Raw genomic sequence first — 17,234 nt, 5'->3', positions numbered from 1 at the left:
AACTTGTAAATGGGTAAACTTTATTTCAATCCTATTACATGTAGGATAATGGTATTTGGCTGTTACTTCAGTTTTTTCCTTCCTGATTTTTTTATTAGGCTATTTTCGTGGATTTTTCCATAGTTTTACTGTAGATTTGAGTATAATTATTTAAATGAAACGTATAACAGAAGCTTAGATAGCACTGATTAAAGTAGCACTCCACATAAGAATCATGCAAAATGTGATTCATAGTTGGAAAGCCTACATATTTCTTTTTTTGACATTTTGTTTAAAATGTCATAGCAAACAGAAATTAAAATGTGTTTTTTCATATAACTCATGTTCATAGAAGATAAAAATTGTATAGAAATGCAATGTACTGTAGAATTCAAAATTAAGGGAGATAACTCTGTAAATGAATCTTGAATATAATAGAAACTATTGGATTTTCCATCTCCTAAGATCATACAGATTGGCATGAATAATTATACATTTCATCATAAATAAACCTATAAAGTCGCTTAATAACAAAAATTAAAATTTGTAGCCTTGTTTTAGGTGTATCACATTTTACAGAATTTGCATGATTCTTTAAAAGACTGTTACTTAATACAAAGGTCGTAATCCTATTACCTACGTCATAGGCAATAAATGGTCAGATTAACAACGTCATCAATTGACTTTTACTATGTATCAACAACACCACAGAAGGCTTTGACAATTATGCTGTTGCATGTATATGTAACTTCCCATCGCTGTCACCCTCTAAATATGTATTTCATATAAATCAATCGATTCTCTCTTACTTCTAAACTTAACCTTTTTATGCATTTTCTAAATATTTGTCCTTATACAAAAACAAGTCTTAAACCTTCCAGCTAAACATCACATCTTTGGCGTACCATGACAACTATTTCTAGACGTATTTTAGTTGTTCAATAATCTGAGAAAAAGTCATTTTCCTGATGAGGCTCCGGAGGAATCAAGGTTGTCAAAATAGTCTGCACCACCTTCCTTCCTATTAATATATTAGTTTAAGCGCATTTTCTTACCACTCTAGTATCCCAAAATAGCAATAAAATATACGGTTATGCCTCCCATCACTTTTGTCTCTCATTTTGAGAATATCCGTTTTGCTTAATTCCCACTTGATCGATTTTAGAATGTGCTAACAGTTGTGTTCTGCAAAATTGCATATTAAAGAAGTGAGAAACATGAATTCCTATCTACGCCTATTTCAACGTTCACCCTTATAGGATGAAATTACAAATCCTCCTATTAAAGTATTTCATACTCAAAGCTATGATATCAAATACAGCCGATTCAGCAATACTTAAGTTAAGGGCTGCACGGAATATATAAGAATCAAACAAAATTGAAAAAAAAATAACAATGAATCATGCTCAGCAAAACGCACGAAGATGGCAATGGGCAATATAGAAACAGTGTTTAAGGTTTTATGATGATATGGCAGTCTGTTCGTCTTAGACTTGCGGAGGATGCAGAAAAGTGAGTTCAGAATTACAACAGAACAACAGGGGAATTGACTTACATGTGTATATACCTTTGATGATGAAACTGCTATGCATTTCGTATAATTTACATCTCGAACTCGAACTACTGACAAGAATGCCATTTCTACAGTTCAAGTAAAATTTTGAATAAGGTTTTATGATAAAACATAACTTGCGTCAGTTAATTTTCAATCATGATTCACATTCTGTCTGATTCCTAAAGATGATATCACTAAATATGTTTTTGGATATTCATGTAAATCAACTAATGGGAACATACATGTACAAAGTTAATACCATTTTTGACAATTATTTTTTCCTAACAAATGATTCGGACAGAATAAGTATATACTTTCAAAATCAAGATATTCAACATAGACATAAATAATCAGATTTTTACACACTACATATTTCACAATCTAATTTATCTTCTTTTACAGACACTTTTGTCGACAGTTCATCCTTACTGTCTCCTCGAAAGCTCTCTTCTCTGATCTTTTTTTTAATGAATGTCAAAACAAGATTATACTTAATCTAATGGTGCGTCACTTCTTGCATTATTTACGATGTTAAGTAAATATAAATATACACTATTAGGATATTGTCGAAAAATACAGCATTTAATTCTATTATGCATAGTGAAGTATCATGTTAATTGCACATATAAGCTACATGGTGTCAACAATACCATGATATTGTTTTATCCCGCAATGAAAAAGCGATAAAATGTTTTGATTTATACGAAGAAAGTATCCTTATTGTGTCACATCGAATCTATTTCTTAATGATACGCTGAATTCGTAGGGACAACCTGGCTTCATTGTTATATCTATAGGTTATTACAAGGCATTTTCCATATCCCCTTCGATATTATCATAAGACTCCCATACCACGTCCGAGACGTATTTAAGGTGTGATATGGGTAAAGGGATAGTACCCAAGCGATGTGGAAAATGCCTTGGAATAACCATTTTACCATATTTCTATAACTTTACGACAGACGTGATGACTTTTCAATAGAATTGTCAACTTTCCTTTCATCTGTGGCAACATCCCTTCAGCACTTGCCTAAGGAGTTTTCATATCACAACTCATACGTTATGCCAGAGCTTGCTGTAACTTCTGCTGTGCTGTATCAATTATTACAGTACAACAGGGATAGTTTTAGAATTGTAATGGGTAGTATTCATGCCATGTGAATCATTTCATATCTGGTATTATAGCTGTAAGCTAGCGGAGTCATACGTTTGTAATCAAGAACGTAGGAACACATATAGATTTTTGTTGTCATCCATTGTAGGTCATAAGCTTATGTTTTCAAAAAGACAAAAAGTCTACAGCAGTTACAGCAAGCTGTGGCATTACGTATGAGTTGTGATATGAAAAATCCATACTCAGGTGCTGAGGGGATGCTACCACAGATAAAAGGAGAGTTGACAAAAATTTGAATGAAAAGTCATCACGTAAAGGATGGTCAATAGTTTTCTCTTACCATAGATCTGTAAGTGTAGGTCAAGATATGTGGCTGACTTCACAGTATATGTAGTATCCTTTATCTCAAGTGAAACCTGTAAAAAGTTGTCAAACGGTATAATATGTTAGTAATTCTCTGTTCCATTCCCAACCTTATTATGGTCGTAAAACCTGAATGATATATGATTAAACACTTTTGATTTAACTCTTCCAGACCAATATTTCGCAGGGTTTAATTCAATATTTCAAAGCATAACACCACAGCAACACCAAGTACTTAACTCTGCCTCTTTATGCAAATCAATTAGTACAGTACAATAAGAATAGCATTAGAATCGTAATAATTGGTATTGTTCATGCCATGTGAATTATTTCATATCTTGTATAGCTATAAGCTAGTGGAGTCATACGTTTGAAATCAAGAACGTTGGAACCTATACAGATTTTTGTTGTCATCTATTGTAGATCATAAGCTAATATTTTCTCAGAACTATTGTTTTGTAGTAAACTGAAAAGATGAGAATGAAATAAATAACATGGAAAGCACTAACGAGTCTTTAAAAAGAAAAGTGAATTCTTCGATTTGTTCACAATTTTGTCAGTGTTAATGAAAATTTTTTCTATATATCGAAATCATCAACGTTGATACAGGCAGACCCATATCATCGCTGATATCACAATGAGTGTGGCATTACACATGAATAAGACATTGGTGGGATAAAATTTTCACAGCGTTACTTATATCATAGGATCTGCCTGATTTTTAAATGGACAATCTCTCAATAGTTTAAACTGCAGATAGATCAACGTTCAAGATCATAAATAATAAAACATTAGCCGTGTAACGGGCAGATTTATATACTATATTGGCAGCCGTACGCGTGATACAGAAACGATTAAATCAAATGACAGAAATACACAAATAAAACACTAATTGATAAATTTATAGCATTTTAAATCTTTCATTTTTGCACTTAATGAAAGGAACAAACTCGATTTTATATCCATTATTCACAGTTTTCTGAATTGTATATTTCACGAACAAACGAGAGTACAACAAAACAACAAATTGATCTGTCTAGCAAACATCAAAAGAATTCGTCAGCTAATTTCATCAATAGTCAAAACCGCCTATCTTACTCGATATTTAATAGCTTATCAATTCTTTTCATTTACAATAGGTTACTATGGAAATACAAGTATTGAAAAAAAAAACATAATTATATTACGGATTTCCACTCCTCGTATTTCAATGTATGTTGAAATAAGTTTTACTGATAACACTGGACAAACAAACATTACTAACATTTTAAAGCTTTTTGAAGAATTCTGTTTTTCTTCGTTAAACCAGTTAATGACTCCTAACTGTCTGCACACTGTTTGATTCTCAACAACTCTTTTTCTCCCGATGTTTAATGGTCAAAAAGACATCAATTCAAACCTTTTATCTTCAATTATATATTAATAAGCAATGCAATTATCGCTTTTGCAATACATTTATCACTTAGTGTTTTATTTATGTATTTCTGTCATTTGATTTAACCGTTTCTTCTACCATTACATCAATACACTTGAAGACATATTTAGGACATGTAACGCTTGATTGTCTGCGAGATAGAGACTGAATAGGCATCATTTATTTATGTTCTAGTCCAAATCATACTGAAGCCATGCAAATAATTACTCAATGAATCGTTTTTCAAGTCGCACAGTATTTTTTTTTAAATCATGGACTTTTCAAATTATCAAATTTGTTTTTAGTTCCCGCAGAGAAGGTGTATAACGTTAATAATTCCAATATAATGTATCGTTAATAATATGAAATAAAAATCGTTACAAAACATAACATGTTTCAAGACTCCGTATGCATAAACACATTCGGGACATATGAAAAGACAAGTTAAAAGAACAAAAAAACCGTTAAGGAAAATACATACAGTAAGCTGAAGAACGGACATCCCACCCCCAATAAAACAAAACTAAAAACACTTGGGTGAACGGAAGTGTGAGCCGTTCCTGCACCTTGCAAGACATTGTGCTACCTGATGGAGGTTAGGTCCGTTTACGAAAAAGAGTCTTTCGCAAATTAAGTTTACTATTTTAATAGCTACGACATGATGACAACGCTCTTTAGGATAGATGAGTTGAATAATACAAACGTCAATTACACGAGAGATTGAATTATTATATATCAATACAACATAATTTATTACATTTAATGTCATTTTTAGTGGCAATTTTTGGCACGATATATTAGTTATCAGACTCGTCTATTTCAATAGCCTAATTTCATTGTTTATCAAAACTCAGCATTGTTTTTTAGTACAATATATTAGAAGTTATAAGATCGTTTATCCACAAAATTCCTTGGGATGAGTAAGACTTAGGCGAATTTGCTCAATAAGATGTATCAGCAACATTTCTGTATTTTGTGAATTAAAACATTTAAGACATTTGTCTGTTACTATAATTAGATCTACTGGGTTTTGTCGAGAGATTTTCGGTCTCATCTGGACAACCATTTGTCAGTTTGTTTACAATTAATATGCATAGATGTGATAAAGCATAATGAAGTACACAGAACCTTGTACAACCATTTGACAATAACATAAGTTTCGTTTGCCGTATCTTTAATCGCTATTTGCTTGTAATGTTTATAGTCATGAAGAAGTGAAGATGGCGGTTTCAGTTTAATTTGTTAATACTATTATTTATTTTTTTAAGTTTATTTAATTTAATGTTATGTATTTAATTTATTTATTTTTTTTATTTTATCATTATTTCTTTATTTTTTAATAGCTGACATTAATTTTAGGGGGTTTTGTTTAATCGTGTATAGCTTATTGATTTAAAGTATATTAACATTATTTTTACAATGATTATTTGTTACTTTTTCATTGTTGTTTTAAAACGTTAAATATTATTGTTCTTTTTATTTCATTTTGTACATTTTCTTACCTTCATGATTAAGAAAAATGATATAGATAGCTTTGCTACTAATAAAGGTGTCCATGAATTGGAGGAATGTCAGTCAATGCATTTTCATTTGGTTTTTAATCCTTCAGCATCTCTGACATTGTCTGGATCCTTGACAATTTCATTTTGTTAAACAAAATCACATTTTTCTTTAATATCAATCCAAAACAACCTCCACCCACAGACATATAATTACAATCTATTTTTGCAAAACAACAATACTTACAAAAAACAGTCTGAAGAAGCAATATATGGTACCCTGCAAGAACTTGTAAATCATTCAGATTCCAGAGGGAATATTTCTTTCTTTTTGAAGAATTTGGAAAAGAAAATGCATGACAATGCATCAATCTAGTGCCCTAAGTAATATATTAAAAGCATCTTATTGACTATGATGAAACATTAGTCGGAACACGATGTATTGACGGTTTCACGTAAAGTCAAATAGATGTTGTATGATAAAAACTGAATGGTAATAAAGTACTTTATCTTTATATACTAATGAGGAGTTTTTAGTTTTTCTAAAGTAAATTTGCCAGTTATTTATTTATTTTTTTATTTTAGTTTGTTTTAGTTTCCGAATGTAAGAATGGACAGTTTTGTTTCTTATAGCAAAAAATAAAATTTTGTTACCGGTATTTTAAAAAAGATATTTCCTTTAATATGTACTCTAATAAGTTAATAAATTGTTAAAGAATAATCAAGGGAACCAAGGTTATAGCGGTAATCAAAATAATGGAATCTAGGGACGAAGACCAGACATCGAAAACAGGCAGACACAACAAAGAACATAAAGTAACTAAAATCATACATACAAAAGCAAAAGAGCAACTCTGACTCGACTAAAAACTTGGAGCATGGACCAGTTAAGATATGCCCATTAATTCAGTCCTTTTCATTCATTGTGTTTGTTTAATAGATGATACATTCCCGAATTCTTAAATACACTCAATATGTCATTTCATTTCCGGGGATTAATGGGATGTCCGTTTTATGGGGAGTTTGTTTATGACGTCCTTAATTTGGCATGTGGATGTTATCGATGCAAATTAAGCAAATTAAATTTCAAAATAAAGGATAATGTAGAGGGTTTTTAAGCTATTTCTGCTTGAATCTATATCTTTGTTTTTTTTAATTTTTTTTTTTTTGGTTTTTTTTTTTTTGTTTTGTTTTTTTGTTTGTTTTGTTTTGTTTTTTTTATTTTGTTTTTGTTTTGTTTTTTTTTTTCCTTTATCAAACATTAATTTTACACTGAGGCAACTTTTGTTCAAGATAAAACTTCAATCGTGAACATCTAAGGTATATAGATAGAAAATAGAATCAAGAATTCTATCCGAAAAGTATGATTTCAAACTATGTCTTTCAATGGATGGAAAGTGAAATCGTTTTGTCATATTTCTTTACCAAAGTTTTCGTACGTTAAAGAACCGTCTTTTTTTCTTTTAACAGTGCACATTATTGTAGTCCTGTACATATATAAGTCAATATGTTTTCATCCCATAACCTTGATTACAAACACACGTTCTTGTACTTTGACAAGAAACTTAATAGAATAACTATGGCAATCCTTTATTGTACAGAGACGTCATGATATTGCCATGGGAGAACTTTTAAATGGCGTCATTAAATCATGATAACAATATTCCTGATTTTGTCTACATTATGTTCACGTTTTTTTTTAGATATATGCCATTACTATTTTGTTCATTGAATCAGAAAAGTAATAATACAATCAATTATTTATTTTTTCTTCGGTCAATATATTTTCGCAGCAGCCGATATCATCTTTACGTTAAAATGATGGATACGCCATTATCGTATTTGCGTTTTAATCTGGATCAGTCAAGACTTATGTAATGTTTCATACTTTTTTTCAATTTGTTGCCAAGATAATTTGCTTCAGACAGTTTGACTGGTATGAGGAAAACATTGTATTCAGTTTAATATCAGTTCTATCTTGAGTAGTAAATTGTAAAGGAATTGAATTTTATTCTTTTATTTATTTATTTTATTTTATTTTATTTTGTTTTATTTTTATTTATTTTTTTTATTTTTTGGTTTTGTTTAATTGTTTGTTTGTTTGTTTTTGTTTTTTGTTTTTGTATTTTTTTTTTTTTGCTTTCGTTTGTTTATGTTTTAAGTAATGGTAGATTTTATGCAAAGGAATTGAATTTTATTCTTTATTTATTTATTTATTTTATTTTATTTTATTCTTCTTCTATATTTATTTTTTTTTTGGTTTTGTTTGTTTGTTTGTTTGTTTGTTTTTTGTTTGTTTTTGTTTTTGTTTTTTGTTTTTTGTTTTTTTTTGCTTTCGTTTGTTTATGTTTTAAGTTAAGTAATGGTAGATTTTATGCATACCCTGCCTGTACACTAAATTCATGCTTTCAGTTTTGCACAGTTATATGATAAAATTGATACAGCGAAAATCACAATTTTCATTCTTGTTTCCCTACTTCCAATTCTTAAAGTGAATTCATTATGACATTATCGGTAATCACGCATGGACACACACTTTTTATGTTATATCCCTTCTTGACAAGCGCGTCTCACAGTATGGTTCCTTGATATTTACATATTGATTTATGTATATATTCTACCATTTATGAAAGAACTTTTGAATTGCTCATTTACTTTTGTCACTCTGTATGTATTATTTCAGTTACTTAATGTTCTTTGTTGTGTTTGTATGTTTTCTATGTCTGGTCTTTGTCCCTGGATTATACTCTTTTGATGATCTTACATTAAATTAAATTTGTTATCTTCTTGACAAGCATAAACTTGTATATAAAATAGTATTTTGCAGTGAGTGTGCAGGTTATTTCTTTATAAAAGATAAAAATCATAGAACAAATAAAACATTTTATTACTATTATCGTTTACCCGTATAATGTCACAAGTTTTTATATATAAATAAAGCCTCCCCACCAATTAGTTTAAAACATAACTATAGTATGATCCTAACAGCTAATATTTTTTTTCTAACAAAATTGGCCTTTGATTATTTCCATCTATAAATATGTTTATTTTTTTTAATATCGATTTTGCTTTCTTATAACTTTTCATTCCTGCTACAGCACGTCATGTTTGTCAAGGCTGACACATGAGACTTCAAAAATCATAATAAAAATAAACAAACAATTAATTGATAAATAAAAAAAAAATTGTAATAAATAAATAATTTACAGAAACGAATTTATGCAATGAAATGGAATGAATGAAATCAAATAATGTTTGTTGACAAGATTGGTGTCAAAGTGTTCAAAGTCAACCTATCCATTTAGGCGTGGATCAAAAGTGACACAGGATAATACAAGCATCTTGGTTGATGCTTACAGCTTATGCAAAGGATTTCTCCATTTCCAGGGCTTTGCTATCGCAAGTAGAACAAATATCGGAAGGCGTCATTTATCTGTCATCATCGTCATCATCATAAAATGTGTCAAAACAACATAATGAACGTTGCATTCCGAAAGACCACTGATGTCCACAGTATCCTCTAAAGATGGTACCAGAAGGACATCTTGGCATACAGGAACAATATTCATCCGCCATATATTCTGCATAACTTGCTCTCTGTATCCCATTTGCTTCAGCTGGTTCTGTTGACTCTGCAGCTTCAACTACTGGGCTGGCTTCTGTGGTTTCTGTTTCAGCTGACGGTTTGACTCCTTGTGCAATTTTGCTATTTGTTTTACTGGAAAGTCCTGTGTCTACAACATCTGTAACAGCAGAAGCACCCTCTTCTTTTTCGGCAGCTGGAGCTTGTTCTTTCTCCCCGAGAGAAGCCTTTGCTGCTGGCTTCGCTTTAATGGTTGTCTTAGTTGGAGTCTTCTCTTCAGTTTGTTTTGGTACTGGTGCAGTATAAATCTCTTTCGTTTTCTTCACTAAAGCTTTTTGTGGTTGTTTCAGTGCTGGTTTAGTTACCACTTTACCTGAAGAGGCTTCATTACTTGTTATAGACTTTATCCCTGTCTCGACAATAGGTCCCTTCTTTAATGGTTTCTTATCAACGAGATGGCCACTTGTTTCTATAGCGTCAACGATTAAATTTCCGATTGAATCGATTAATCCTTTGTTTCGTTGCAATATATGATCAATATTATGTGCCCTAACTTGAGCATTCTGTTGTTCCATATTTATATTTTGCTTTTTAGAAATGGACATAACGTTGCTTAAAGGCTTGTTTCTTATATCATGCTCTAACCCTGACTTTAATGCCTTTTTGAACGATTTCTTCAAAGATAACGTGGCGACAGGAAGTTGCTTCCCTTGTATGGCTTGAGTGTACGAAAACTGCGCACCGGGACCCGAACTTCCCCTTGCTGCATATGGGTTTCGAAATGAATAAATGTTCTTCCTTGTTCTTGTTGCATACTGTTGTTGAACAACTTGGTGGCCATTAGTCCTTGGTTTGAAACCTGAAATGTTAACACAGTAACATTTATAAGTTTGATGATATTTAAAATCACAAAACAAGTGTATTAATATTCTTTCAATCTCTGAATATAAACAGCGAAATTATTCTTTCATACTTCAACGAACTACATTTTTCCTCATTTATCACAAAAATAGATAAATATATCAAAATTTCAGATTCTCGAACTATAACAATACTAGCAAATCCAGAAACGTTTTAAGATAGGAAATATGTTTTAAATAACTGTGATAACAAATAGCATTTAACTTTAAAAATTATGCAAATACATAACATCATATTATATAAGTTAATCCTATTTCTTATATTTTCAATAGCAATGTTTGTAGCATACAATGAGTATTCTGATCAAATTTATGTTACTTATATTAATTGCCGTCACTTTATCCAGGAAACATTCTTCATCTCCTACTCCAATAAATGTCATTTAACTGTGCATGTCACATATACTGATTCCTGACAAGTATTTGTGTATTGGAAGTACTTAATACTCCATAATTACGTTAATTGTCATATGAACACCGTATTACCTTTAAATGATTAGTCAGTTTACATTGTTATCATTAGCAAAACAATAAAGTTAGATTGTGTATTTGCTTGTTTGGTAACTAAATGACAATAAAATGTGTCAATGTCATATATTTTACATGTGAGTCTTTTTGTTTTCTGCGGCAGATAAAGCATTTGGGAAGAATGCCATGTCTTTTTGCACTATCCTCCGGCTAAATCAATATGTATGTACAATTATGTTTTAATTGATTTATATCGAGAGAGAGGACTAATAAACTCTTATTATTATTTTCTTTTTATTCTTATTTTTTGTTTTTCTCTCTTTCAAATTTTAATTTTAATTTACTTTGTAAAGAGAAATGCATAATTTTAAATTAAATGAAACACAAATATTTGAATCGAAGATTTCTATTTCGTACATTTCAAAATATTTTAGGTAGTTCATCTCTTTAATTTCAGTTTTCTTTTAAATTTGTCGAAGAGCCATATATTTGTGAAAATAAATTGAGTGGTATTCATTTCTTGTTCTAAATTATTTTAAAACGTTACAATAGGTCAACAAATGCCACAGTTTGCTAGACTGTATACATTTTTTATAACGTATGACTTTAATAGAAGCACAATGTGAAAAAGAAGTAAAGTCACACATTGAACTGCTCTTTATTTTTTTATTTTATTTATTATTATTATTACTATTTTTTTTGTGACGTGAAGTAATTACATTGTCAGAAAATAATTGCCGGAAATACTTAAAATACTTAAAATCAATTGTCAATTTTAATTGGATTGCTTTAACATTATAACGAAAAAAAAATCAAATGGATTTCAAAATTTTAGTGTACTACTTCATTAATCTTTTTATTTATATTGTTATTCATTTCTGCTATTGTCAATATGTCAATATTGTATATTATCATTTTTATTATTTTATTTATTTCAGTATAATAGCTTTTATTTATAACAATGTCAGTTGTATTTGTTTTCGTTTGCTTTTTACGTGTTAAAATATATTAGTCCTAGCATTGCAGTATATTGTATAAAATGTACATCTTCAGATAATGCAGTCTAGTTATCAATTCCATTGACTCTCTTTTTTAATATCTTAAGTAGTTATTACATGCTTTCGTTTAATGATAATGTATATAGTTATTTACTTATTCATTTTTTTTTAATTTAAGGCCATTTTCATTAAACACCGGTATTACCATCGTTTTACAGAATTCAAATATTTGAAGTGTTTTCATAAATCTAACAAATAAAGAACACATATTTACTATGAGCTAAAACAAACAACAAAGCTCAAAATTGTGGAACAAAACTTAAATTTGGTGTTCATGAAAAAAGTTGAGACAATGACACTATAATTTAAATTTCAGATATTTCAAGTCCAAAACACAACTTACCATGAGCAAATGTAACAAGAACAATAATACCCAGGATAGCAGAGAGGTTCATCTTGACAAAAGCAAGTCTCAGTTCTGGCTAACAGCTATATACACAGCTAACTCCAGTGACTGCTGACCGTATTGTCCAAGAATGTCATTTACTAAGTACTAATTATTTGTTGATATAGGATCATCATTGTTTTATGAGATGCATTAATCACCATAATCAAATCACCTGGACGATTTTCCCACACTTTTCTACCTTTGATGTCAGAGGTATACAGTTTTGTTATTGTGATGTATTGGGTCTGATGAGCGCAGGACAGTTAATGTAATTATCGGACAATGACACCTAATTGAATTATGTAACATGTGAAAAGTCTATATTTAATATGTATGTTGGAGTGCTTGTGTATTTGTTTTATACATTTTTTTTATGGGAGCTAGAATATTTAGACTTTTGAAATTAAATATGTATTTGATGTTAATATCGGCTGTTGTCTGATAATATAAAATCAGTACAAAAATGCGTTTAGTAAATAACCAGAATTGTATACAAAAGTTATGTTCAGGGATCATAAACGAATATATTGTTTTTACTTATGTAGAAAATAGTCCTTTTAATCAAGATTCTTGTCTATAAATAGAAACTGAAGCTATACTACCGGTATTTTTGTAACCTATTTTTCTTGTAGTAAATGTGAAAAAGAAAGTACTTTGCTTACAAAATATAATGCAACACTATCGTAACGTAGAGAACCATAAAAAAATCTTTGAGATCCAAGGTTGATAACCTCGTAAAAAAACGCCATAAGCCCGAAGAACCAGTGATTTTTTTAAAGAATTAACATGTCTGTGTTTGTTTTACATACAATATTGGCTTGGTGGCATGTTAATCTGTTTTAATTTTTTCACTTTGCCTGTTAGGAAGACATTGCGTTGAATTCATCACAAGAACATATTTTGGTCATTTCTTTTATATAAACTTTTAAATGTTAAGGGGATCTCGACCTGATATACATTAAAATGTCTATTGACAAGCAGGTATTTATATATTGATATTGTTTTTTTCCTACTCAACTTTCCCTATAAAATAAAATATCAACATTTCTCTATGATTTACTCGTTTTATCTACTTCTAGATATTGGACGGCTAGATATTTGAGATTCACATCATGCATATTCGTCGCTGTGATTAGTTATTGTTTGGGTAAGTATCATTTTCTACAAAACTTGAAGAGTCGAAAGCAACGTTGTTGTCCTGTAACAACTGGAGACGTCAATGACGGACGATTGCTTAGATTTTCTCCACAATTAAGGCAGATAATGCTTTTCAAGTAAGCACCAATATATACGACTCTTCTTTGTCTCTTATGTCTTATGTGTTTGGTACCTGTAATTATTAGTGGTTTATTGATAAACAAACATCGAAATACAACGTCTACAAAAGCTCACGGAGTTCTAAATGTTAGTCGTTAGTTAAATTGTTTTGGTTGCTTTGTTGTTGCTTGGTGTTTCATTTGTTGTATTCGTTTTCCGTTTCTTTAAAATGCCGTTTATTATTAAAAGGAATTAGAGAAAGACAAGATTATAAACTAAACAGTCGCTTATATATTCATCTCGTGTATATCATTTTCCTGCCTTCTTCGTTTAAACCCGATTTTAAAATGCGCGTGACATAGCCGGGGCATATCTGTAATCAACAATTTATTCACCATCTTTGATTTACTCTTTAAGGTGTAAAGAGATTATTCCCGCAGCGTATTGAAGGTAATTGAGCAGTAAAAATATTCTAAGGTATTGCTGATCTTTTCATCTCACTATAAAGAGTCACTAGGTATTGTATATACAAAAAGTAACAAAAAATGAAACCCTATCTGATAATGGATTGTTTTAATCAGTAAAGTTAAATTTTAATAAAAGACATTTTCTTTAGAAGATTAATCAAAAGAATTCGTTACTATAGTTAATCTGTTTAATCGTATTTCAGACTTCCGCAATCTGTTTTATGGCTTAGAAAGGTAAATTGATTGTTGGCTAGACTAGATCAATCATGTTAATAAGTTGATCCTATAAAAAATCAATTAAAAATTATTTATCTTTTCCTTTGAATTAAAGCGAGTAGTTATAAAGTTTGTAGATGTATATACATGTACCACAGTTTGCGAATATGTGTGCCGTATAAATGACGTGTAGCAGATGAAATGTCAGTTTTGTTCCCATGAAGAATAACTTGGAACATGATCCATACTATCCGTTATCGATATAATCTTGTTTTTTTCTGTTAGTTATTTATTTAGTGGTTTGGATTTATTTTATTAAAGGTCTCAATCTTGTTTTTGAAGTTTGTATTAACATTCTGATGGCCCTTTACTGAATTTACATATTATGCATTACAATCATTACCCCAATTAGTTTGCAAATGTACTCAAAAAATATCAGCAAAAAATACCGAAACGTCAGCAATGGGATGATTCAAATAAATCAAGAACATGGCCTAAACGTGCAGACAAAAAACAGAGCAATTAACTTGCAAAATGTAGCGAACTAAATACAACAGATTACACAAAAAAACTGAATATAAAGAAAACAAGACAAAATAAATGAAGTACTAGCATTGGGTACTCTCACAAAACCCGGAGTGACATTAGGTGTTCCGGAAGGGTAGTCATGTTTCATTGTAATGATATGATTTAATTTATGTAGACTTTTCTGATTAGTGAATTCACTAACAATTAAATTGTAATAAATTTTAAAATCGAATTGAAATATGTACGTAATAATTGCTTAAAAAATGTACTAAAGGTTAAGACAGTCATACTTTGACGTAAATCCATACAAAATCAAAGGACAGTAATTATAAAGGTGTCAATAAACTGGTCGTTTTCATGAAATATTGATAAATAACACGTTATCAACGTCATAATGTCATTAATGCAATAAGGCAGCTATTATTCTGTAATTGTGTTCACTCTGTGGATTGAGGTATCTACTTTGAGGTAAAGAAACGAATCCAGAACTTACCGATTGCTTTTTCATTTTCTTAAACGAATGCCATGTACTATATCTCATGTATGTCAAATCGGCTAGTTGTCTCCTTTTATAACACCTGAGGATTGTTAACTAAGTTATGTGATTTAAATCATAGAGCTTCATGCAAAGCGGAGTGGTTTTGTAGCCGGAGCGTAAAATTTCCTAAGCTGGTTAAGCATGGATAAATGGATGAAAAATTAAAAACAATCCTCTTAGTTTTTTTCTATTCTGGCTCAAATCAAGATTTCTCAGTCAAAATGTTCATCGTTCTTGCAAACCACTGACCACTCGATGTTTATGATATCACAGTGCCATTTTATACGGTTTTTCAAATTAAAACAAAGAGGCCTAACCAATCATCAGGCTAATTGTAAATCAAATGAGTTTCCATGTATGTGTAATATATTAAGATGAACAGTTAGCACTTATACTCATTGGTAATGCTTGTTATTCGACATTTGATCTAGAACTTTTACAAATAGTGCCCCATTTCATGCTCATATGAAAAATTATTATTTTTAAATTACATTGTGATTTCATGCGGCATAATATTAATGATCGTCCCGTTTATAAACTTCTGTTACACCCAAAATAACGTATTCGAGAAATTCTCAAGTCAAAGTATAGACTGAGTCGTCAGATTTGATATTGTTGTCATCCAACCTCCTAAAATAATATGTGACATTTATGAACCTTGTGGTTAAATAATAATCGGCTATGACATTCAGTTGCAAAGAAATATGTTACAAAAGACTAGAATGGTGGACAAATCGTAAGTGTAAAATTAGTCGTAAGTTATGACGTCATAGTAAATCAAAGTATTGTGACGTCATAATTTACGACTAATTTTACACTTACGATTTTTTTGTGTGAAAAGGATCACATCAGATAGGTGTATAACCAAAAAACAAAAACAAAACTAACATTCCATTTATTGATCATTTTATAAACATTACATATTTATGCTGTACAAAACAAAGTATGGATTTCAAGAACATATTACATATAAAATATATATTCAAACAAGACAATATTGTTTCGAGGGTCTGCTTGGTATTTTAGAGTTGGACAACTTTGTAAAATGTGCAATTACCGAAAATTAAGTAAGGAATGGCACATGCATCGTAATTCACAGTTTTCCATTTGGTATTTCCGCTTTCGTATGGATATTGTGTTATATTGTGATCATAGATAAAAAATGCAATAAACGAGTGTACTAAGTTTGTTATGTATTTGATGGCGGTTTTTCTATAAAGGAATGTCACGAAAAAGGTTTTGACTGCAATTTATGGTTTTCATGAGGAGGCAAGCTGTAAACTAACTGTAAATATTACTAATATACATTAAATATCGACATACCGTTGTTTTATCTACTATGTCTCTTCTATTGCTAAATCGGCCAAAGACCGTGATCATGAAAAAAATATAATAGATTTGACGGATTTAATCTTTTTACACCAAAAAAGTGCAAATTATAAATTGCATTTTTTTTGTCGAACAGTTTGTTGTGACAAAACCTAAGAAATATTTGTTCAGCATATGATATTACATTGCATGATTCTAAGGAGATTTAAATACTTGCTTGTAATGACCTAAATTTAAAAACAATTTATGGGTATTTCAATCAAACCAAATCCCTATCCAATGCTTGTCGTTGAAAATTACATGTTTACTTCCGAAAGTTAGTAATCTTACAAATTATATCATAGACAGTATTAATGCCATTTTTCGATAAATCTAAAACTCGATTGTGTGTTAACAAGTATAATTAGTACGAACTTATTATGATTAATTAATAAGTCACTATTTAAAATATTTGTGTCGTTTAGAGAGAAAACGACTTCATTCACCGATACAAGAAAAGTACTCCATCACACATCTATTCCAAAGCAACCATTCATAGATGCTTGAACGTTTTGTTAT

At 30.2% G+C, this 17,234-nt stretch overlaps 1 protein-coding gene across 1 annotated transcript; it reads right to left on the bottom strand.

Moving 5' to 3' along the window:
• Positions 1–8,850: 8,850 nt before the first annotated feature.
• LOC148601483 (uncharacterized) lies at positions 8,851–12,539 on the bottom strand. The gene is made up of 2 exons (XM_088555693.1): positions 12,297–12,539; positions 8,851–10,366 (listed from the first exon to the last, which is right to left on the bottom strand). The coding sequence occupies exons 1-2, from the start codon at positions 12,346–12,348 to the stop codon at positions 9,354–9,356; spliced, it is 1,065 nt and encodes a 354-aa protein (XP_088411819.1). The 5' UTR covers positions 12,349–12,539; the 3' UTR covers positions 8,851–9,353.
• Between the last annotated feature and the right edge of the window lie 4,695 nt (positions 12,540–17,234).

The sequence above is a fragment of the Perna viridis genome, chromosome 12 (genome assembly GCF_037379345.1).
Source record: "Perna viridis isolate PV_CMFRI_1.1 ecotype Kerala chromosome 12, ASM3737934v1, whole genome shotgun sequence".
NCBI lineage: Eukaryota > Metazoa > Mollusca > Bivalvia > Mytilida > Mytilidae > Perna > Perna viridis.
This window is presented reverse-complemented; position numbering and strand designations above follow the sequence as displayed.